Source organism: Pagrus pagrus, assembly GCF_965226575.1.
Source record: "Pagrus pagrus genome assembly, chromosome: 4".
NCBI classification, from domain to species: Eukaryota; Metazoa; Chordata; class Actinopteri; order Spariformes; family Sparidae; genus Pagrus; species Pagrus pagrus.
Genome location: NC_140188.1, coordinates 10,336,633 through 10,361,770, shown reverse-complemented (window position 1 = coordinate 10,361,770; position 25,138 = coordinate 10,336,633). Strand labels below are relative to the sequence as shown.

Sequence of the window (25,138 nt, the reverse complement as noted above, 5' to 3'; positions counted from 1 at the left end):
GTTTTTTTTTCTGCAAAAGTTTGGTCACGTTACATTAATTCATTTACACACACAGACTTGACATCCATGCTAAAAGTCAGAATCCTAGGACCAAAACTGTGGCTCTACAAACGGACTGTCTGCCACCTGCTCAGCATCAAACACTAGGCAGACACAGTTACTAACTAGTTTGTGAACATTATAGGACATTTAGCTGAGAATATTTCACTCAGAATAAGGAGAGGATTGGATTCATCAGGTGGACAAAAACAAGACTCCAGCTTATCATATCAATTTGAAAGGTGATCATATATCAGTGTTGCGTTCATAGCTTCTTAAAGTGAAGGTTCAAAGTTCAGTCTTGACCTTTGAAACAACAATCTCAACACAAGGACCTTTAAGTCGCTGTTCTAGAGCTTGTAGTATGTGACGATCTTCCTTAACTCTTAATTTACTTATTTCCCTTAAAGTGTTAAAAAATGGCTTCCATAACAATTGAGCAAACTTGAGTGAGTGAGTGAGTGAGTCTGTGTGTGTTTGTTTGTGTGTGTGAGTGTGTGCCATCATGGCAAAAATGCGGTCCTGGAGACACCTTTAGTCGTGAGAACTACCACAGAAGTGGGTTCGAGTACTAGACAACCATGCAGGATGCAGTCATGAAACTTTACAGCTGTGTAGTTGAGATTAAACTGAAGGGCATCGCGGCTGGTATGTGCTCTACTTTTGATTGTGTGTAGCCATCCTTGTACCTCTGTTATGAAAGATCAAACTTTTTTTCACTTCAGTCTAAAATGGCACTTTTTTGCATTTAATGTAATCATAATGAAACATGTTGCACTACTTGAACACACGATCCTGTATCCTCCAACTGCTTTCAGCTGTTGACTTCATCAGACTGTTATATGATCATATACTTTATTTGTCAGAGTCGTCACGCGTGAAAGTTTAATATGAAGCTAGAGCCAAAATGCGATTAGCTTAGCTTAGCATAAGGACATAAAGTAGGGAGAAACAGCTCACGTGGCTCTTGACCTCCTCTTATATACACACTTATTAGTGAGCTGTAGAGGTGCTGATGAACACTTCAAAGTCAGCCTAGCTGTTTCCAGTGTTTATGCTAATCTAAGTGAACTGTTTTCCAGCTGTAGCTTTACATACAAACATGATGGAGGACAACTGGTCTTCTAATCAAACTCTAGGAAAGCAAATGTTTCATAAAATGTAAAAACTATTCATAAAAATGGTTGCAATATTTTTCTAATTTGTATTCCTCTTGTTAACTCACATAGCTGGTTACACTTAAACTGGAAACAACCGACAAATATTTGGGGAATAAAACGTGGTGTGAGTCTTCTCGAAACCAGAAACTATTTTGCATTCATACAGGCTTTCCCTGTGTGGAGACAAATCAAGTATTTCTGGCTCTAATCGTGGCACGATAATCGTCCATCACCAGCAGATGGGCAAACTAGAATAGCGACCAAACGCACACAACAGCTCTGCTCGGTCAAATGACATGCCTTGCACGCCTATGCTCTAAAGCTGTCGCAAAACTGCTCATTAGGATGAATTAAGAGAGGCCTGTGTGTAAATGTTGAGCCTACCGTTCAATTTTTGGTGGCGGAGGGAATCTGGAGCTGAAGGGGGGTGTGTCTGGAATGGTGGGGCGGTCACAGCAAGCATCTGGAGATATGTGTGGCCATGTCCACTGGAAGGGAAAGAGAGAGAGAGAAAGAAAGGAGAGAGGGATGATTGATGAGAATGAAAGAGAGGAGAGAGAGGACAAGGCCTTGTGTGTGTAGTTAAGGAAAGTGTGGGAGATAACACTCAGATGGTCTGCTTCAAGGTGTTAGGATTACTTTCAGACTGTCCTGCGTATTGTCCGGTGTTGCTCCATCCCTGTGCTGGCAGACAGACGGAGCAATAATAAGGTGATTGCAATATTCCTCTCTGAAAATTGAAACGAGGTGGTTCGGGCCTTAGAGACATGTTGACCCTGCAACATATCCGCTCACAGATGTCTGAAAAAGTTGGCCGCAGTCGCTCGGAGTGCTCACCCCGTCATTGTGTTTCCATATCCAGCCCGCAAAGCTTCTGCAAGATATATGTCACATGTAAAACCTGCCGCGCTCACACTCAGAGAAATGGTGGGAAAGGTGTGTGATTTAGAGGGTGACAGTGGACTGTTAAGGGATTTAGCTGTCCAGCCTGCCTTATCTCCAGCTCTGGTTCCTCACTGAGTGTCGGTCTGTGGGGAAGCAGACGTGCACAGTCTTTGTTGGGAAGTTACTCCCTGGACTGTGTTTGGGGCTCACAGCTTTAATTGAATCATTGCTTACAACCAGCAATTTGGAGGCTTTTTCAGTTCATTAAAAGTTCAGCGTTTCAGGTTTGCTGCGCTCCAGATTACGGTATGTTAAATTGTATTTTGACAGGCTGAAGTTGAATGTCCAGCGCAGGCCTCTGGAGGCTGATTGATTAGTGAGATAAAGTCTGTCTGGGAAGACAACAGCTGTACCCAAGGACGCACGAAGAAACGGAAATTAGGCAACATTAGTTTCGATGGTATTATACTTTTTTTTTAATTTTCGAATTCCTTTTAACCCCATCTGTTCTAGCTGTGTGCTGGTTTTGTTATCATACAACATATCAATATCCGATCAGCTGAGTTTGAAAAACGTATAAAAACACACCTGCACAGACAAGCACGCTATTATTTAATGATGCCTATTAAAATGTATTTTCTTTAATATTCTGTTTTGCCGCTCGATGCTTTTTCTTTCTTGTTTGCTTCACTTGAATTCCCTGCTTTTATTGCATTTCCTATATCAATGATTTCACTATCTTTGTTTTGTGAAACACCTTTTAATGTTGGTTTTGAAACGTGCTAAGTTTATGACTATTACGTCTGGATTGCCACTATAAAATAAGCCATCGCTTGTGGCCTATAACACCTCCTTTCATGGAGGTCCAAGCAACATGTGGCGTCAAAGTTTACGCTGCTTTTGTAAACTCTTCACAGTCCAGGCTTTGACCCTTGACCCCTAAGTCCTGCATTACCTAAAGGTATATTATTTGCACTTAATCAACCATTGCCTGTGTTGCTGATTGGTTATGCCGATAACGCCAAGGGACTAAAGGGTTTAAGTGACATTGCCAGTGTTCCTAAAGGTGTGTAGATAAAAACAGAAAGAATCGAGCCATGCAGAGGACATAACTTACCTGGCGAGCAGCACATGACATCACTAAGTGTTTCCTTGAGTGGAAAAAAAAAGAAAAGATGTTGAACCATGAATCAAAACGCTGTCACATCCCTGAAAAAACACATCCATTCTCCTGCACTTAATCAGTTTTTGCCTGTGTTATTTATTGGTTATGAGGCTGATGACGCCAAAAATGTTGCAGATTTCAGATTTTTTGGATCATTGTTCTTTAATAATCCAAACCTTAAGTCTGCATATTTAATCCATTACATATCTTGAAGGCAATTATTCACATGCTGTTTTTCTACATTTTCAAAGAGCCCTGGTTGTCTTTAAAAATACATTGTGCATTACATCAATATTTAAAAGCCAATGAGATGGATAGATGGAGCTAAAAACACCACCAGCCATAATTATAGTGTTTTTAAAGGTGTGTATTTTAAACAGAAAGAAATGGGGCCATGCAGGGGACATAATCTACCTGGCAAGCAGCATATGACATCACAACGTGTTTCCTTGGGTGGAAAATAACTATTTTGGACCATGAATCGAAACACGCTGTCACATCCTTGATACAACATATCCATTCTCCAGCACAGCTCTACCTGCCTCTGTCAGTGAGGTTATCACCAGTTCATCAAGGGAACATGGAAGTGAGAGACAATACCTACCTCCACTCCACCAGGCTCCAGGGGTGCCTCGGATCACTTCAATGCAACACCAGCACCTTGGACGTCGGGTGATTTAAAGAGGAAGAGACCCTGCATGCTTTATGAGATTGTCAGCTGCTGTTGTGATCAAAACAAACGCAAAAAGGCCTCAGGTCTGATGTGTGTGTGTGTGTGTGTGTGTGTGTGTGTGTGTGTGTGCGTGTCTCACTGGATCACATGGGCTGTCTGTAACAACCTCGGTGATTGTAAAATAATTACTTTCATCAATTTCAATCTGCGGTCTTTCAAACACCTCACGATGGCTGTGGAAAGACTCGAAGGAATCATAACAGATAGTCCTCTCTGACACAATCCACCTAAATACAGCAGATTAAATAAGCATTTGAATTAATGTTTACAGAAAGTTAACGACTCCTGCTAACCACGAAGAATAAAAATGTGCTTTTTCATGGAAGCCAATCAGCAGCAATATACGGACTCAGCATTTCCAGAGGTGTTTTCTCAACTACTTGTATCATTTTAATTAAAAGTGCTACACCTGCAGTGATGTTAGGACCGAAACCAACAAAATGACATACGTGATGTGAATCAGGTGACTTTTTTTAAAAGACAGTTTCTGTGGTTGAAACTACTGTAACTGCTGTAGAGTTGATAGTGTCAGTAAGGTAATACAAGTATCACGATATTAAAGTAATGTAACTTGACTACTCAAGACCAGGGTGATGTTGTGTGCGACTCGTGATGTGTCGTCCCGTGTTTGCATGTGCATAGTTACAGATTAGTATTTGAAATTGTAATCTTGTTAGTAATCCTCTTTTTTCCACTGTATGTATCTGTAATCTAATTACATCTTTTTTTTACTGTAACTTTACCAGAATGCAGTTCCCTTTTTTTGTATCCCAATTACTTAAGTCACTCAAGACTGTGTAACTGAGTACATTTCCTCAAATATTCTACTCGAGAAACATTTTGAAGTACTTGCAGTTTACTTGAACATCACTCGTATTTCTGAGGGTAATATTGTACTTTGTACTCCACTACATTTATCTGAAAGGTGTAGTTACTTTCAAAAAATGTTGTAAAAAATGTTACTTTGGTGAAAGTGGAAGTCACCCCTATTAATAGTACTTGAGTACAAGTTTTAAAGTGTCTCAATAATGTACCAGAGTAATCAAAAAGATAATCCAAGGTAATTTTCAGGCACTATATGTACTTAAGTATCAAAAATGCAAGTAAAAGTAAATTATACATGTATAAACATTTATGTATACTGTATACAGTGGGTCAGGACATTTCTAATGAACCGAAAAAGTGTTTTTTAATCCAACTGCAAATAAAATAAATTCATATGTAAATGCATTACTTTTCCTCAGATGCAGTCTGCCAAGTAACTAGTAACTAAAGTTATCAAATAAATGTAACAGAGTAAAAAGTACCATATTGGCCTCCAAAATGTAGTGAAATGGAAGTATATAGTAACAGAAAATGGAAATACTCAAGTAAAGTAGAGGTACCTCAAAATTGTACTTAAGTACAGTACTTGAGTATGTGTTATTAGTTACATTCCATCACTGCGTTCAGGTTATGAATTTAAACACAAAACACACAATCAGCCTATAAAATATGATATATTGTTACAGACCAAACTATGATGCAGCATATAAAGTAGTTACAACAAGCCCACAGTACAGTTTACATGTACATGATGAATAATAATATACTATTACACTTGTAACTAAAGTACTTTTAGTACTTTAAGTACAATTTGTTGCTTTTTAAACGCAGGACTTGTAATTAAATATTTTCATGATGTGCGTTTTCTTTTACTTCAGTAAAATACTTGAATACTTCCGTTCAAACGTGACATGTTTTTGTGTAAATAAATGATAGTCATCACTAAATACCTGAACTCACCTTTCATTTACACAAAGCTGACCAGACTTTTTATCCCGATTGAACCACAAACACCTCATCAGCATGACTGACTGTGTGTGTCCATGTGCCGCTCACACACGAGGAGTCAGAGCTGCCCTACCTTTTAATTCCCCCCCTTTAAATCACTGCTCAGCGTGTCCTCCTTGATGAATCCGATGGGACACGCTGCCGCCGAGTGCACCATTGGGTGTCGCTGTGCGCGTAAAGTCTCCGGCGCCGGCAGGTTTGGTCCGACCGGACCTCAACACAGTCTGAAGTGTCAGATAGTCTTGTTAACACGTGAGAAATTTCAGTGTATGGAAGAGGGTGAAAGAAGGAGAAAACCGGGAGAGAGAGGGCTGCAGAAACCCGCGGAGGAGACGCTTTGAAGGAGAGAGAGAAAGAGAGAGAGGCAGAGAGAGAGCTGGACCTGGGGGAAACTGCGGAGGTCCTAATGAGGGAATGCCGAAAAGGAGAGCACACATACGGCCAGAGCACCAGACATGAGTCCGAGGTAAGATCTGTGACACGGCGGAGACATCCATGTAAGACGCGTGGTCACACACTGCGTCTTAAAGAGCAGCTTCGGATGAGTTCATCCAGGTTTTAATGCGTCGTTTCGTCTTGAGCCGATGGTCCTGATGTAGCCTTCAGTGCTGACAGAGCTTGAACATCTGGATCGGATGGGCACGTCCGGCCTGAAACTCATCTGATAATAGCTTCTGCTAAAATAGACATTTTTATTTTTTTAAATTTATGATCTTCATGCGTGCGTAATTAAATCATCCAGGTCACGGAGGTCTCCTCGGAGGATTCTCAGCACAACTTGCGTGCGTAAAGTAAGAAGTAAACGCACAGTTTATATAAAATATACGTTAAATTAAATGTTCTGATAATTTGTTTGGATGTTAAATAGGATGACTGCGTTGCTCTGAGGACAGAGAAGGGGAAATATGAAAAGAAATTTGGGAAGGAATTCTACAAGAGCTGCATTTCTTACTACCAATAGTGGGAATATTGTGACATAATCCTTAATTCATCTTGTGGGGGAAAAAACTTGACAGGTTTCTAAGTAGATATGCACATTATTCAAACATCAAACTGGGCCTTAATGTGCTTGTGTTGTCAGCTTTCAGAGAACTTTTCAATCTGCCCATTTGTAACGCTGTCCACTTTAATCTCCATGCCCAGGTGAGGGCTGGAGGTGTTTGTTTTTAAAAAAAAAGTCACAGCAGGTGTTTTAATTTCAGGGAGGGAGATAGATGTGTGTTTTTAACGTGGTTTGTCAAACCTCCTTTTAGTTTCCACTTAGCTAATTGAGCTCTTTAAGCGAAGCCAGGGGGCCCATTAAGGCTTCTCAGAGGAGGTCTGCAGGGGAAGGTGGAAGTCAACTTAATTTAACAGTTTTATTGGATCTACTTCATTAAAAAAATGCGCAGTTACGGAACACCAGCAGTTGTTGATTTATTATTATTCTATACATATATTTTTTTTTTTAGAAAAGAAGCAACAGAAAGTGTGATTGCATTTGATTTAATTCCGGCCTCTAATTAAAATCCATTGAGATGAAAAGCTGGGACAACTCCTCTCAAGAGTTTGAAGTGCCCTATCATAAATTGGCGACATATACGCGGTATGTATACAATAGCTGCCTGTCTCTTTAAGACGATGTGTTGAGGAGTTCAAGTCGGGGTCACTTGAAGTTCCTGCCCTCGATTTTACCTTTTAGTTTTATTATAGACTGACATCACACGGGGCGCTAAAACACTTAAGGCGCATAGAGGCTCCATTATCATCCCGGTGCGCGTTATTGCTCCGACTCAAAAATAGCTAAGGAAATTACTAGAAGAAAAAAAATAGGAGGAAACTGATGCTGGTCTAAGCACGTATTTTTTTATAGGAGGGGATGAGAAAGAGGGGAGAGGAGGGGCAGAGAGACACAGAGACAGAGAGAGAGAGAGAGAGAGAGAGGGAGAGAGAGGGAAAAGAGGGAGAGAGAGGGAGGAAAGTGGGTGGGAGGACGGACCTAAGGAGCGACAAGAAATTCATATCAATTAATAATCATAAAAAAAGAGCTGGCAGACGCGCTCGGAAAACTGGCATGGTTTTTTGGAGGCTGGCAGTTCAAAGCTGAAACGTCAGATATGACTCCTGGAGGCTGCTGAGATGATCATTAAGGGAGACTTAGATCGGATGGCAGAAGACATCGGGCATGCAGGTAAGAGCTGTATGCTGCTGCTGCGCGCATGCAAGGCACCCAAACAAGAGCGAGAGCAGGGGCAGGATCGCTGTTAGGTTGTTTTATTCATCAGACTGTTGGGTGTCACAGAGGAAAATGTGTTTTTTATTCCGTCGTTGAGATGTTTGTAGAATAAGCTCTGATTCCAGGATCGTTTTGATGTCCTCACTTCAGACAGCGCTCGGTCCATTTTACGCATTTAATTCGTGCCGGTTGAAAACACATTTTTTCCCTCTTTTTTAAATTATTATTATTTTGTATAATTAATTACACACAGATCAGGATCATTTGTTAAATTCTCCTCGGGCTGGTGTAAATGCGAATTTAAATGGCGTGTCATGCGTGAAAAATATGCAAACGTTTAGAGTTAAAAAAAAAAAGATTTTAGTTAAAATATTTTCTTTTCTTTTTTAAAACTCACAATTGATGCAAAAGTTAAAGGGAACGTCGGCCTCGGTCGAGAGGGAACTTCAGCTTGTTTAGTAACCCTGTAATAAATATAAAAAGGAAGCTACAGGGGAATCATATCATTATAAAACAGGCCTGTAACCGTGCGTAATAACGTCAGGACTGAGCTCACAGCGTTAGAGGAATATTCTGGTGGGGGCATGTTTAGCGCGTGGATTCCTGCTTTCCGAGTTTTACATCCATGTAAGAAAGAGCTGCTGTTGACAGGTCCGAAGAAGAAACAGCTGTCTGATTCACCTTTAAGTAGTAGAAAACTGCTCCTGGAGGTGATTTAGAGCTCTCTCTCTCCCTCTCTCTCTCTCGCTCTCTCTCTCTCTCTCCCTCTCTCACTCTCTCTCTCTCTCTCTCTTTTTTTTTTGGCGTTGATAAGGCGCTGCAGCTCAGAGAGATGGATCCACTCGTGATTCGGTTTACTGTACTATAAGTGAAGAAGAGTAAAGCAGATTAGAGACGCAGAGAGGACGGGGTCGAAGTCAGCAGACCACTTCGTGCGTTCCTTGCGTTGCACGGACGCGACGTGAAGCGCTCAGATGTTAGAAACGAGCCCCTGAACTTCTGATCCACAGGCGGGTAAAAGTTGCGCACAGTGGCCTCAAATTCGTTTTAATATTCAAATAAATTTACAGTCTGTCGATCGTTAAAGTTTAAGAGAATAAATTAGAAATAAGTACTGCAGATGTATTTTTATATTTGCTGTAAAAAAAAACAAACCTGCACGATGTTAAATGATTGTAATCCAAAAATAGAAAAGACAAAATAAATACCCTAAATAAACTTGGTGCCCATTAAGTTTAAGAAGCTTTCTTGCTCTCATATCTAAGTGTGTGTTGACTTTTTTAGATGTGAGAGAGCAGCATTCACACAGGAAACTGACTCTGTGATGTTTGCTGACCTGACTAAAACTCAACATACCCACCTATCGTGTGTTCTTCCACTCCATCTAACTACAAATGTAAAACCTGCTCACCGATTTGATGCATGTAAAGCTCCTCCAGCCTCCCGTGAGCCACAAAAAATGACAAAAAAAGTAAATTATGAGTTGGATTAAATGAATATAAAATACCTTCCTGCAAAAAGTTGCCTCGTAAATTGAGCAGGAGCTGCATGTGAACACGGTCGAATGGGCTCTAAGATAAACAAGGTGGACGTTGAGCATGGGCAGCAAATTGAAATGAAAGAAAATAAAATGTCAACACAACGTTTTAAGCAGATGTGTGGAGTGTTTATGTGACTGAGGCTGCATGTAGAGGTAGGAAGTTTAGTCTCCCGCTTCACCCCAAACCACAGAAGTGTCAAAACAGACCAAACACGGGGACAATGAATATTAATCTAATGCAAATGACTGAATGCCATCACCACTAAGAACGTCAGCGTCTAAGTTCCCTCAGCATGTTCACGGCTCGTGAACCAGAAGGCTATCAGATGAAAACAGCCGTGCATCCCTGGGGGACTCGAGCAGCCTTCTCTCAGGCGGCAGTGCTGTTTGTGCACCCTATAAAAATGATTTAATTTAGCCTGTTTAACGTAAACAAAACAAAACAAACTGCGGTGCAGCCATTTGAATGTGTTTACAAGAACGTCACATGTTGCAGGCTCTGGCTAAATATCTTTGCAATCATAGATGGCTTCCTAACAGGATGCAGTGAGCTTACACATGTCCTCCAGATCAAGAGTTTTATAAAACATGTTTCGCTGCTCACTTTTTGTCGGTGGGCTGCTTCAAACGGTGAGCTCAGATGTTTTAAAAGGCGAGTTGTAGCCCCGGAGAAGACTCACGCTGATCACAGCGAGAGAAAGGAGATCCTTGTTGTCTCTGTTGGGAAACCAACTCTGGCTGTTGTTACCACAGGACAAAACAGCAAAAATAATTTGCATGCACAGCAGGTTGCAGGTGCACAGAAACTCTGCATGAGATTTTTTTTTTTTTTACTGTGTCTTAAAAGATTTTTTAAAAAGTTTGCATGGACAGATTCGATTCTGAAGGGTTTGTCTTCATAAATCAGGGCAAAAACAAGGCTGACATTTCTGCAGCTGAACTGTGCCGCTGTAGATCACATACAGACGAGAACGTACTCTGATTGTGTGTGTGTGTGTGTGTGTGTGTGGGTACACAACGTGTCACGGTGCTCCGCTCAGCATCCAGTAAGCTGAACAGCCCCTTCATGCAGTGGAGGCTCTGCAAAAGTTCAGCGAGTTGTGGAAAGTCTCTGACCTATTCCTCATATCACCCTCACATCTAAACACGTTTGATCCGACCGACGCTGAAATTTATAGTAAAATCTGAACGTTGAGTAATCAAAGCCAGACAGAAACCAGAAGTGGAAACACTTTAGATGACAACTGGGGACGTGATGGAGCGTAAACCCACCAAAACCTGCCATACCCGCCTTTTTATTCACAGGTTTTCTTCTTCTTCCTTCTTTTTTTTTTTTTTATATATAGATATTATGAACAAGATAATACGTTATAAATAGCATGCAAATCACGTATATGTGAGGACAGCACCTTTTAAAATGAAAATAGAAAATGCTGATTTTCTATGAAAATATTGATGACTGTTCACCGCATGATCTCAAGTTAATCTGACTTCTCGTTTTTCCGTTTAATCAGTACTGGCATTAATTTCTGACATTGGAGGCCTGAAACTGAATGTGCATTCACTAAAATACTGCTAAAATTCTGCTAAGCGGTGACCTTGAGTTTTCAGAATAGACGGTTTTAGCTTGCGGTGCACTGTAAGAGGAGAAGAAAAGAGGCACATTTTTGTTCAGGATTCCCCAGAATCCCTCAGCAACTCTCTCGTCAAGGTGTTTTCGAATTTAGATTCACACTTCCCCATTCTTTGTGCTGAGCCTGTACGCTGAATGAAATAAACAAGAAGTGAATGAGCTGGTGTCAGGAAGAGCATGATCAGACAGATGACATGATATTTATTTAGTTGCTTGTTTCCCATCAGTGCGACTAAGCCCTTAGGGACAGTTTGAGACGTTTAATCTCATAAGTAAACTATCCTCAGATGCCACTGGTTGAACAATACATGCATGCAGCTGATGTAGTTTATTTTAGGCTTGATGGAACAATTAGTGTTGATATTTGAGTGTGTATGAGTGTGTGCGCGTCCGTGTGTGTGCATTAGAGCCCTGCAGCTCATCTTAACGAAAACTGTTGAAGCATGTAATGCTGATTTACATCTCGTGCACACACTGTTCCTTATATGACTGGGCAGAAAGGGGAGCTGAAAGACCTATCTTTTTTTGGATGTGTCCTCCCCCCCCCTCAGGTTTATACCTGCTGTTCATCATACTTGTGAAACATTCATCCTCTCGCTCTGTTTTTAAACTCTGCGCACCACTTCTGGATTACTTTATCAGGAAGCCAGCAGTTACAAAATATATATCTGCGGTTTTCTGAATTTTGCTCTTTCTCTCTTTTTTTTGCTCGCTGCAGAGGAAGTGAACCCGTAGACTTGTATTTCTGATAATGAGAAAACCACTGCACCCGGTCACATTCAGCAAAAGTTCACTTTTACTGAGTGGCCTTAATGTGCACTTCCCACAGATTAGTTCTGCACTCGGTACTTGTTCCATCAAGTGGAACCGATGAATTAAACATGGTTATGCAAATATTTAAGGCATGAATTACAGATTAATTAGTAAATTAGGCGACAAAATCAAATTATTAAACTGTGATTATGCGTTTGCATTAGAATGCAATTAAATTAAGTTGTGCTGTGTTAAAAAAAATATCTGCGATTAATTAATTAATGTATATTAATTTTCTTTAAAGGCTTTTATTTTGGCAATCAATCCTACTGGACTCGAATCTCTCAAATACATTGTAACAAAGTCTGATGTGTAATTCTAACTTTTCATAGATTACTTTTACAAAATGCATCATTAATCATTCTCACGGTGCTTAGAGTTACACATGTTTATTGCTGGTGTGTATTAAAATGCTGACTGCTGCATGACGTTTTACAGATATCTGTTGTTTCAGGTGGCGGACTGAAGACGATGCTGGGTGCCATGGAAGTTCCAAGTCATGCTAGGGATCTCCTCCTGCAGCTCAACAGCCAGCGAACCAAGGGCTTCCTGTGTGATGTTATCATTGTGGTGCAGAACGCCCTCTTCAGAGCTCACAAGAACATTCTGGCTGCCAGCAGCCTCTACTTGAAATCTTTGGTGGTCCATGACAATCTCATCAACCTCGACCACGAGATGGTGAGTCCAGGGGTCTTCAGGGTCATTCTGGACTACATATACACAGGCCGCCTTAGTGACGGAGACCCCACTTCTCCCACTGAACCCAATCTGGGGGCTGTCCTGGCAGCAGCCAGCTACCTTCAGCTGCTCGACTTAGTGGCCCTGTGCAAAAAGAAGCTGAAAAGAAATGGCAAGTACCCTCCCCGCCCAGGTCCTGCATTTCTCCCGTACCCAAAGATGGGGCCCAATAGTATGGGTTTAGGGAGTGGTGGCAGGTATAGGGTTTCTACTCCTGTCATTCAGTCCTGCCCTCCCGGAGGAATTCTGAACAGCCATGCAATCCGAGGACCCGAGGAGCTACTTCCCCATCGACTAGCCCTTCATGCAGGAGAGCTGTATGCCCCCACCTCCACCCAGGGCTCTCAGGTGTTCCCGTCCCTGTCAGCTCTGCCTGCCCAGCTCGGGCGCTCAGCCCACCCTGACAGGAACTGCTCCCCCAACTACGGCCTTGATCTCTCAAAGAAAAGCCCCAACTCCCAGTCACAGCACACGCCCTCTCACTCACATCTGGCAAACACTCATGATGAGGAGCGAGACGGGACTCTGAGTGGCCGCACCAGTCCTATCCAGGGCACGAATGGCCGGGCCTTCCCCTCAGAGAAAATGGAGTCGACCGACCAGGGAAGCTCCCTCACTCCTCCACCTTTCCCCCATCTCAACCAGCCTCTTGCCCCGCACCTCCCTCACCTGCATCGCTCAGGCTCCCAGGGCACAGACCGCTACCCGTGCCCCCCGAGCCCTGACACCCCCACGGAAGGCGGAGAGGCAGGCAGAGAAATGGGGAACATCTACCGCTGGGTGAAACACGAGCCACTCTACACAGCTGAAGATGAAGACGAGGATGAGGATGAGGAGGAAGGGGGCGAAAATGGAGACCAGCATCATAACCACCACAAGACAGGAGAGGAGAGCGAAGGAGCAGACGACAAGAGCGGGTCAGGCACAGAGGAGACGGGCAGCAGTGAAGGCCGGCCGTCCCCTCCTGGATCCATGGGGAGGTTCCACATGCCGTACGAGCCAGAGAGCTTCGGGGACAATCTGTATGTCTGCATCCCCTGCGACAAAGGCTTCCCGAGCTCAGAGCAGCTCAACGCACATGTGGAGACTCACACAGAAGAAGAGCTGTACGGCAACTCTGGTGGGGAGATGGGAAACAGCAATAACAGCAGCACCAAAAACATGAGCAGTAACACAAACGGTTATGGGAGCCTGAACAGCAGCAACAGTTTGAACAGTCTGGCCCATCTGGAGTCCAAGTCCAGCCAGGGGTTGAATTCAGGGGGCATCGGGGAGATGATCCGACCCTACCGCTGCTCCGCCTGCGAAAAGTCCTACAAAGATCCGGCCACGTTGCGCCAGCATGAGAAGACCCACTGGCTGACCCGGCCGTACCCCTGCAGCATCTGTGGCAAGAAGTTCACGCAGCGCGGCACCATGACGCGCCACATGCGTAGCCACCTGGGCCTCAAACCTTTTGCCTGTGACTCCTGTGGCATGCGCTTCACCCGGCAGTATCGCCTCACCGAGCACATGCGCATCCACTCAGGGGAGAAGCCCTATGAATGTCAGGTGTGTGGAGGGAAGTTCGCTCAGCAGCGCAACCTCATCAGCCACATGAAGATGCACAGCGGCGGAGGGACCCCGGGAGGCCTGACCACAGATGGGAAACTGAAGCTGGACTTTAACGAGGGCATCTATCCTCTGAGTAAATACGCAGCGGAGCATCTGGGGCTGAAGCCGGAGAAGGCCAATGAGCTTCTCCTCCAAGCCCAGCAGCAACTGGTAGCTGATGCAAAGGCCATCGAAAGCCTCTACCCGCTGTCCAAACTGGCCTCGGAGCACCTGGGCCTCTCCCACGACAAGATGGATGTCCTGGGCCAGCCCCTCCCCCCTCCCCCACAGGCCCTCTCTGAAGCCCGCACCATTGACCGCTACTCACCCAGCTAAGACCACATGACCTGTATAAACGGCCATCACCAATAGGTCTGTGTGCACACACAACTTGCAGTATTCAAAAGCCATTCACCTCAACTCAGTATCTTCTCTGCACCTCAGACTCAGGCCAAAAGGAATTGGTCTGTTGATGCACACCAAAAACGTGTAGACTGTAAGTGCCTTTCTATGCATCTAATGTATCTTAAAGTCCTCCTTCATAAAGGGGCTCTGTGCTATTCTGTGACCAAGGGACACTCGATCAAAGAAGTACAGTATTTATGTACAAGTGTAGGCAAACAAACATAAAAACAAAACAAAAAACACAGCAATTGAGCCAAAGTTGCAAATTGAAAACCAAAAATGAAATTGTTTTATTTATTTTTGTATTGTGGTGAAATCCAAAGAGAAACTGTTGCAAGGAAACGTTGCAATCTGACCCTAAACCTGTGTACAAAAGCTTGTGTACAAAAAAAATGAAAAAAGCACATAAAGGACAAGATTCAGGGTTTCGGTCCAGACCTGAGCGGAACTTTTTTTTACCAAATGAATAAGCCAACTCTTCTGGACTTTAAAGTAATGGGAGGATTTTTTTTTTTCCTTTTTTTTTTCTCTGTTTTTGGGGTACTGGACAATTTATGTATCTCATTCTCCAGCTTCTTCTCCAAATCACACTCCTGCCGAGGAAATGACTGAACGAGCAGCATTTTGGTAAAGTCTCCTCTGCTTTTTTTTTTCTCCACACTTGTTTGAAAGTAACCCACTCCCCTGCATATTTGTGCGGATAAAGGCTCATGCTATGTGACAGTAATGGTAGCTTAATCAGCCTTACACTCAGCATGCAACCCTTCTTGAGCTATAACTTCCTTTGCATTTTGACTAACATCCCTCAGCTTTCAGTTGTTATTGAGACGCTGTAAGCTCAGCCCTGTGATCTCATAACTGGGACATGATTGCACATACCCGACTGATGACACACTAATCCCTGTTCATGATGAGTGTAGCTTCATCTCATGGCGTAGACGAAGCATGGGTGTTGCCTCTGACATTGTGTAATATTTACAATTGTTAGAGTCAGAGGGGGCACGGACCAGGTCAGAGGTAATGACACAGAAATCTGTCATTTTCTGTCAAGAGCAGTTACTTCATTCGCAGCAGCCTGATGATTAATGGTGTTGCGGCGGTAGTCAGATGTCGCTCCGCTGTCCGACCTCTCATCTGACCTCCCTCACCCTGTAGTCTGTTGCCTGGGAGCCGTGCTACTGTTGACAGGCCAAAGAGAGTGCTGCACTCAGCCCCTCTGCCTTAAAAGCGCTCCACACACACCACACGCATTTACACCCCTCTCCACACACACATAGCGAGCTGCTAATCTGTCCGCGATATGAACATAAGAAGGGGTTTGTGGGTCTTCCCAGGAAGCCAGCGGGTGAGCAGCGCACCCCAGCTGCTGCGCCTCAGTAATCCCTGTGAAATCTCACTTTCTCCTGGACAATTCGCACTGCTCGCCGGCATGATGTCCCATTTCATGCCTGCCATCTTACCCCTCTGATCCACTTATTAACATCACATCCGAGGCCGAGCAAATGTCTCCCGGCCCTCGCCTCCCTTCTCCCCGCTGCTGGTATCGAATGCGGAAAACAAAGAATGACATATTTCTGTGTCGGCTGACCAGCGGCTCCTCCAGCTTGAAAACAAAAGAGCACTTAAAGGTTGTGGGTAGACGGCACATTTTTCTCTTTCAGTGTTTATTCCAAAAACCATGCTGGCCTTTTCTTTTTTTTTTTTCCTTTTCCACTTTTCTGGTCCTTGATTCAGATTAGAAATGTCTGACCACTATAGTGCCAATGCCAACCTCAGTGGGTGAATGTGAAGACTAAAGCCATAAATACACTGTGATAGACGTAGTGAATCTTAAAGGCTTCTTAAAAAAAACAGAGACAATGTGCCTGACTTTTTGGGATTGTTTTTCTTTCTTTTTTTTTTTTTTTAAAATGTAACAATAATTTAAGGGCTTCTTAATTCTCTGTAGCATATGATCATATCAAACATGTTGTTTTCTGTCACTTACTTTTCTTTATTTTTTGATTTTAACTGAAAGCAGCGCACGTGAAACTGGTGCTTACCTCAGGACTGAACCCAGCATGGGGACGCTAAGCTTTACTAAACCTTTGAATAACAAACACACACACACACACACACACACACACACACACACACTCACACACACTTTTTTATTTTCTTATTAACAGGGCACTCGTCCTGTGTTAAACCTGTGGTTATTTCTGTGTTTATACATTTCTTGTTACAGTTTTACAGCAGAGAGATAACATGTGATATTAACATTTTTTTTTGTTTTTATTTTTTACTATGCGGTATACATTTTTTTTTTTTATTGTGTCGTCCTCTAAGAGGCTTGTGTCGGTCTGACCAATTCCATTGTTTTTGTAACATAAGGCAAAGTCATTTTGGTAGTATCTTAACTGGCTGTTGGTGAATTTCTGAATCACACTTTAGCGAGGCATAGTGGCATTGATCTTTAGTTTCAACCACACATACAGCAAAGTCTAGGTGACAAATGTAATGTTTTGAAATGTCTGCACAAGTTATGATGTGTTATGAGTACTTCCCTAAACAGACGAGCGGTGGCTTTGCTGGGCGCGTATGAAAACCAGCCTCATATTGTTTGACCCCTTTTCTGCAGAGGTCAGTGAACTTTACATGAGAGTCAGACACACAGGAAGCCGGCCTGTTTTGGATAAAGCTCGGCTGAAATGAAACATTATTGACAGTAAGAGCTTGCTGCACAAACATGTGCATACGTGTTAAAAAACATAGGAGCAGGCGGATGTCAGTCGTGGGAATTTCAGTCCCCTCACTCCCTCTCATTCAGGAGTTTAAATGAAAATCTGCCTCCTCTTTTCCCTGCCTTACACCATTAAAATAACACAAAGTGTTTCCACTGTCACTCCAAATCTGTGCAGGAGGGAAGAGCAAAGATAATGTCCGAACATTTGCGCTGTTCGAAATGTGCTTAATTGCATTAACGTGTATGACAGACAGAGGGGGGGAGGTTTGTGTATCTATAGAAAGGGGAAGCGTTCGCTTGTCTGTTTGCATGTCCCCTGTGCTGTTTGAGCGCATGAGGAGCCGTTAATGCATGTCCTGGGAATAGGGCTGGTGTGAAGGAGAAGAGCTGAGGAGCAGGAAGTGAACTTTTGGCTGGTGTGTTGTGCTGAGCAGGATGTGCCGTGTGTTTCTGCTCAGAGGCAGATAGAGAGACGGAGAATGGGGAGGGAGAGGAGCAGGGAGAACGCAGCAGGGTGGACGCGAGCCATTGTCTCAGTATGAAAGCTTGTTCGTACTTCTAAAACTCTCCATTCAGAAAACAAGTAGACTGTATCTTCTCTTTTCCTTCCCCTTTTTTTTGCTCTTTGGGAGTAAACCTCTGCTCAGTATCACGGTGATACGACATCGTAGGCTTTCAAGGGCTGCGCGGTGAGGAAGCCATTCAGACATTTTGTTACAGTTTGAGGTTGTAGTGGGTTCAACTTTTTGTGTTGCTCAGAGTAATCATTAAAAACATTTTCTCCAGATATTCCTATTCTCTACATTTAGAAAATTGGGGCAGGGCTGATCAATATGAAGGAAAGCGTAATGTAAATCATAATTTGAAAAACTGGCTGTATTTCTTTTGCTCTGTGGTTGATTCAATTAGTAAAATTATAAGAGTCTTGATTCAATTAACTGGTGTAACCGCTCACCCCATGGGGATTTATGCCATGTGCCTTTGTTAATGTTATTTATACGACACACCAAACCAGAAAACCTCTCGCTGCCACCAAAGTGGTTTCGATGAGGATGTTTTGAAAGTCGTAAAATTAAAAAAAATTTATTAGTTACATTAATTGATGAAAATGAGTATGAACGAGCGCAGGAAGACAAACCGCCAGCAATGAGATGTGGGTTGATCTTTTTTCTTTGACTTCACTTCATTCCTTTCTAATGTTTTTATGGCAACCATCCCAGGCCCGTAACTTTTATAACACTAACAATATAGAAATAAAAAAGTGATCTAGATGAGTTCCAGTGGCCTTGTGTAGACCAAAAATGGGTTTAACGTAAAAAAAAATGCAAAGCATGCCTCTAAGCTCTCTACCAGCGGTAGCAGGCCGGGGTCACCTATGTGACACCGACAGGCTGAATAGTCCTGATCTGCACTCGTACCGCTGTTTGACATTTATTGTATATTGCGCTGCGTGCCAAAAGGACTGAAGCACTTAGCAGACGCTCAAAACAAAACTCAGCGACAATCTTTGTAGTTTCCACGGCCTGCGTTGTCGAGCTAAGCTCCTGACCAAACCTTGACTTTGCCTTGTTTTGAAAGCCTTTATCTGTGTGGTTAATCATGAGAGCACAGCGCAGACATGCCACTATTGTCCAGTGTACATATTTCTTTTTATGAGGACTCCTTTAAATGTAAGCTACAGCCAAATAATATCAATAATCGAGACTTTTTTATGGCCTTGAAACCAAAAATCGATTAAAACAAATGTGCCTTCATCGATGATTCTGCAATAATTTGTATGCTTGTGAGTGTGTAGGTGTCCACACAGTGCACCTGTCCATCTACATGTCTGAGCGCCTTTCCCACAGTGTAGCAGGGTGAAGTACAAGGGAGAGATTTGACACTTTCAAGAGTCTTTATTACAAGCAGCTGCTTTAGATTTACTTCCCCGAACTGCACTTTTCTGGAAAAATCATTGTATTGTGATTTTTTATGACTCTTATGATCCCCTAGAAGTCCCACAATTGCCTCTCCTCTGGCACTTTGCTTCCTTCGCTCTCCTCCTCTTCCTCCCTCCAGTGCGGAGCTTGGCTACGCTCGTTCACCGCCCCTTGTTACCTCAAAGCACAGCTTCCCTCCTCACCTCTCTGTGTCCCTTCTCTCCTCTTACACTCCACACAAACCGCTGACCCACAGCGCACCGCTGCCTCCCTCCTCTCCCCCGTGATCCACTTACTTCCAGCTGCTTTTCATGCTGAAGAAGACAGTTGTCTAAATGTTTACGTGAAAAGCTACTTTCTTTTTCTTTAAACTCCTGATCAATTTCCAAAACGAACTTTGTGGCATGTGTTAAAATACAGCAGATGACGGGCCAAATAAGAAAAGTCTGACATGGTTATTGTGTTCTGATCCTCGGGCCAAGAGAGAGCTTACAAAGGGAGATTAAAGACAGCATATCATGTAGAGGAAATGCAGAATAATGTGAGGGGAAATGTTCGGGGGAAAATATGCTCAGAAAGATGCCAGTAAAGTAAACATGTATGAAATTGCACAATTGAGCCGGGCCTCGGCTGCACCAGCCAAGTCATGCACTGAGATGGAGAGAACGAGTAAGAGGGAGGAAGAGAAGAAGAAGCAGAAACAGAGAGAAAAATGGCCTGTGCTCGATCGAGTAAATAACAAAGAAAAGCTGGTCGTTGGTGAGTTTCATTCGCCTCTCGTAGGAAATTTTGCTCGTGAGGAAATGAAGTTTTGTCCAATGCTGCAGGTCATTGTCGAGGATTAGTTTAGTGTTAATCATCATGTCAGCGTGCCCTCAGAGATGTCATCCATTTTTTCCAGACCTAACAATTATCACCCAATCAGCAGATGACCCACAGTAGGCTCTTTGTAGTTGAACGGGGGGGGGGGGGAGGGGGTGTTCTGGCTGCTCATGTCGTCCTCCATCTGTTTGGCTTCGATCTCTACCTTGAACACATACAAGACAGACAGAATCTTTTCGTTTACGGTGTCCAACTTCTGCTCCAGAGGTTTAAATTAAAAGACAAAGAGCGAGGGCAAAACAAGCAGGAATTTGGAAGAGTGAAAGTTGGAGAATGATTGTATATCACACACACACACACACACACACACACACACACACACACTCATGTGCAAACACACACACACACACACACACACACACACACACAGCTGGATGGCAGACCACTGCTCCAGATTAGGTCAGATTTAATTAGGCTGCCCTGCTCTGTTTGGAGTGTCGCTTCTTGTAGAAAAAGCCATTATTAAAGAAAAGGTGATTCCTCCCAACACACACTAACCTGTGCCAAAATGTAACAGAGCCTCAGGGTCCTCTCTCTCTCTCTCACACACACACACACACGCACAAAACAATGTGGTTTTGGACAAAGGTTATGATGGATTATGATTTGATGACGATCACTGTGACGTTTGGAGTTGGTTGTACCCGACTGGTTGTGGTTCAGCAGTAACACACACTGCCACGCAGACAGTAGTCGCTGCGGATAGATGGAAAAAAAACACATGACAGAATACATACATCACAAATGTACAATGGAAATGAGATTTTTTCAGTAGATCTTATTTCAACAGGCATAACGCAGACGTCCATGAAACATCAATAATGTCCAGTCAGTGTTTCATTTTCAAAATAAGCAATACATTAAAACCAAACAGTATTTTTCTGCATTTCAATTGTCAATATTGATCTTACTTTGCTTTAGTGAAATGAATGTATTTATTGCATGTCCAAATGTTTTATAGTTAATTTTTGTGTAAATTTCAATTGTGGGTTTTGTTTTTTTTTTATAATAATTTCATTTAATTATGGTGTCTTGATAAAATCATGTTGATAAGGCTTTTATTTTTTTAAAAGCCAATGTGAATTATGTCGTGTTTTTTTTGTTTGTTACTATACTCAAAATCAACTTGGCAATAAAGTGAATTGCATAACGGATTTATGAGCAAATGTGTCAAATTATTTAATTTACTCACTGTTCTCATGAACACATATTTCAATTATAAATAATTATAAATACCAGGGCAATTTTATATCTTTATTGTGAAATGAGACTATATATCATTTTAGACTTTGGATATCGTTATATTGTGATATCAGGGATTTAAAGGAGAAGTAGTTTTCTGAAATTACTAGACTGTTTGCTTAATCATTATATCCACATTACTGCTGATTATCAAAAATCTCATCATGTTAATATTTTGTCAAGTCACCCCTACAATATTATCGTAATACCGATATTGATTAAGTCATCCTATCCTGCAACTTTTTAAGTGCTTTTGAGGAGATTTCAAAATATCGAGATATATAGTGTGTATCACAATACAGCCTAAATACAGTGGCAGACTCGGGATGTTCGAGGGGCAGGGGGAAAAAATCAAAGGGCACCACATGTATGCAGGATGCCGTGATATATTTATAGTGAAGAGAGGGCACTCCACTACGTTTTGTCCACTAGAAGGGCGACCCAAAGTGCACATTGTTACGTTTTCTCCTCGGGAAGGGCACCCTAGAGGGCACTTTATCACATTTTTTCCATTGGAAGGGTCCACCAGTGCCTAAAAATATTGCAAAAACACCTTTTAAGGCCATGTTGTCCAGCGCTAAATACAAACCATCCTTCCAACTATTTTTTTGGAAATAATTAAATTAATATTTTTCTTCATTTTTTTCACATTAGATCTCCTCCATTTCAAAATCTTTCATACGAGAACTCTAAGTACCCGACCAGCACAGCAACAATTTGTATTTTTGACACATTTATTGTGCATGATATGGGTTTCACATTAAAAGGAAAAAAATATGAGACAAAAGACCGCGATCGAGACCATTTCACAGCAATGGAGACCGCAAAAATGAGCAACTTCTGTTCATTTTCCTATAATACATTCGCCTTCGAGTCCATATCCTCCCATATGGAGACATGTGAGTGCCTCATTTAAGACAGAGAATTTCAAATGAATCTCATACATCACACACAGTCCACATGCAACAATGAACAGATCCATTACTCTGTCAGCAGGAGCAAAACCAGCCAGGCAGGCACACACACTCACACACACACACACGTATCCTTTTCCACTGTGTGAAAATCACCTTATTATCACCAGCACATAAGAAATCATAGTGCCTTCCAGATGTTTGATATGAATCAAGCGACTTACCCGCGAATTACCTCCTGACATTAAACAAATTAGCATTTCTGCTCTCAGGTGCTGTAAATCATCAGCATTCATGAAGTCGAGGTGCTTCCTGAGAGATCACATTCGCCAGGTGTAATGAAAGACACCGTCCACTGTATGCTGTTCGAACAGTAGGTGAAAACAAAAGAAACAGCAGGACATTCATCACATGTCTCAGCTCATTCTCTTTCCTCAACCTGGAATGCAGGCGCAGTTTTCTCCGAGTTAAAGGAAAATTCCAGCTTATTACATGTGGCTTTCAGACTATATCTGTTATTATCGAAGTCCACTAACTAACTTTTTCCAGAGCTTTCAAGCTAGGATGTGTTTCCAATGTCCGGGGAACAAGCTTGTCACGATCATTTAGTCTCTAAATTGATTGCTGAGATGTAGGAACTTGGCGATATTAAGAAATACAAGATGCTCAGACGGGGTGTTAACGAGCCAAAAGTTTAGCCAGATTGTCACACTCACTTTATTTGGAGGGTGAGTAGGCATTCGGACCAAAAATTGATAATCCAGTTTGCATAACAAATTCAACTCTGTCTAACAGATTTTACAACTCTGGAAAATGATCACAGTGGTAATTATTTCAGATTGCGAGTTATAACATTCAAAAGAGATTTAATCTTACAAAGTTGACCACGTATCTGCACGTATGCATGTATTTGACTGGTTGACGAAGAGGAAGTTGAGCCTGGTTCGACCTTTTGGCCAGACCTTTTTTTTTTTTTTCCTTTTTTCTTTTTTACCAGAGCCCTCTGCATCAACAGACTGGTCTCATTCAAAGAGCTGAGAGGGCTGCGGTTTTTCATACAGGGCCAAAGTTGGTCTAAACACAGCCTAAAACTGAACAGACCAGTTGCCAGGACATAATGTTAGCAGTTAATGTCTCTGCAAAACCACATGTCATAGGTAATGTACTATATTGACATTTGTACAAAACATTATTGTTACACGTTTATCATCTGACTTTCGCATCAGGAGGTGGAGGGGATGGTGGTGGTGTGTTGATGAGTGCGTAAGTGTGTAAAACTACTGGTTATTTTTGACGAGGGACAATGGCGTTTCAAAATTTGTAAGTGTGACACCACCGGATATTTCTTAGGAGAACTCTGAACAATTTCCAGCTGTGTTTGTGGCTGCCAAAATAAGTATTTGAGGCCGAATCATGATGTTTTCCTGACCGTTATAACCAACTGTTTTTTGTGTCGAGAGAGAAATAGAAAATTTAACCTAAACAAAAGTAAAGTTGCACCACGGAGAAACGGAAAGTTGAAACTTATCTGTGGGTTTGCAGAAACGTATGTAGCCAACGCTTTTTCTGGTGATTGGGTTGAACTGAAAGGTGGCAATAATACCCCTCTACACAAGAAAACCTTATTTGTTCACTAGATAGTAAACACAATCGGTCAAAGTTGAACCAGGATACCCATCTGTAAACTGTAATGAAAGTTTACAACAATAGTTTTACCACTATTTTTACCTCCCTACAAAATAGGTTTGGCTACCCTGGGAGAAATAAATAAGGTGGGAGCACTTTCTGGACTCAAACTGAGTTTATAGATGAGCATGTAGAAATCACAAGACAACTCCAAGGCACTCTCTTTTCAAACAAATAAATGCCTTTATTGGTCACTGCATGGTCATGTAGAATTGTAAGGTCCAAGACAGCCATTCCTGTGACCATAATGGCATTTTCATTGTGATATTTATGCCTTTTAAGGAGTGAGTTTAAAACCTGATAGAAGCTGATATAAATGATGGCCAAAAAAAACAAAAGAAAAAGAAAAAAAGAAAATAAGATCCAAGAAATGTTAATTTTAAGTTTCCTTATCAGAAATCTCACTGCCCACAAAGTCCAATTTTATCATATCTAATAGAAATTAAGTCTAAAATAAGATCCAATATGTAATAGATGTGAATTTTCCTTTAATGTCTTTATTCAGGGGCAGTTGTCAGAATCATTAGTGCCCACTGCTCATACCGAGAGACCAGGGGACAGCCTGGCAGCAGGCCTGCCCTCTTGCCTTTCTGCCACTTGGAGGCATCACGTATTAAATGGCAAAGGTCTGAGGTGTCTGGTGTCGGGCAGTGGGTGCCCTGATTCAGCCTGGTAATGTCAAGGGGAGGGTACAGGGTGGGTGCCAGGTCTCCCCACCATCCCAGAGGGCCTTCACTCCCCTACCGTCTAGATATGTTGACTTTTCTGTGTGGAGTTCATGTTCTGCTTGTGTTTGCGTCAATATCCCCCTCACAAGTGAAATGAAAATGTCCACAGGTATGAATGCAGGCACTAGTGATGTCCAGGAGTGGTGAACCTCTCAGGATGTGAGCAATGTATAGTGGGAGAGGCTCCAGACCTTTTCCACCCTGAATAGGAATAATCGGGTAAAACATGAATAGATAAGGTGGATAATCAGTGGGTTTCCAGTGGACTGGATGTTTGTGTAACCTGGTGC

At 42.4% G+C, this 25,138-nt stretch overlaps 1 protein-coding gene across 3 annotated transcripts; it reads left to right on the top strand.

Annotated features, from left to right (window-relative positions):
- The first annotated feature begins 5,900 nt into the window (after positions 1 to 5,900).
- Positions 5,901 to 21,432, top strand: hic1 (hypermethylated in cancer 1). Of its 3 annotated transcripts, none has more exons than XM_084350732.1 (2): positions 5,901 to 6,281; positions 12,471 to 21,432. In XM_084350732.1, the coding sequence occupies exon 2, from the start codon at positions 12,488 to 12,490 to the stop codon at positions 14,681 to 14,683; it is 2,196 nt and encodes a 731-aa protein (XP_084206858.1). In that variant the 5' UTR covers positions 5,901 to 6,281; positions 12,471 to 12,487; the 3' UTR covers positions 14,684 to 21,432. The 3 variants fall into 3 exon arrangements, with proteins under 3 accessions (XP_084206858.1, XP_084206856.1, XP_084206857.1); XM_084350730.1 differs by lacking the exon at positions 5,901 to 6,281 and adding an exon at positions 7,858 to 7,985; XM_084350731.1 differs by lacking the exon at positions 5,901 to 6,281 and adding an exon at positions 7,899 to 7,985 and having other exon boundaries at positions 12,455 to 21,432.
- Positions 21,433 to 25,138: the final 3,706 nt, after the last annotated feature.

Coding starts and splice junctions, on each gene's coding strand:
- hic1 (XM_084350730.1), top strand. CDS start 7,934: ATGATCATTAAGGGAGACTTAGATCGGATGGCAGAAGACATCGGGCAT. Junction 7,986..12,470: donor AGAAGACATCGGGCATGCAG/GTAAGAGCTGTA, acceptor CTGTTGTTTCAG/GTGGCGGACTGAAGACGATG.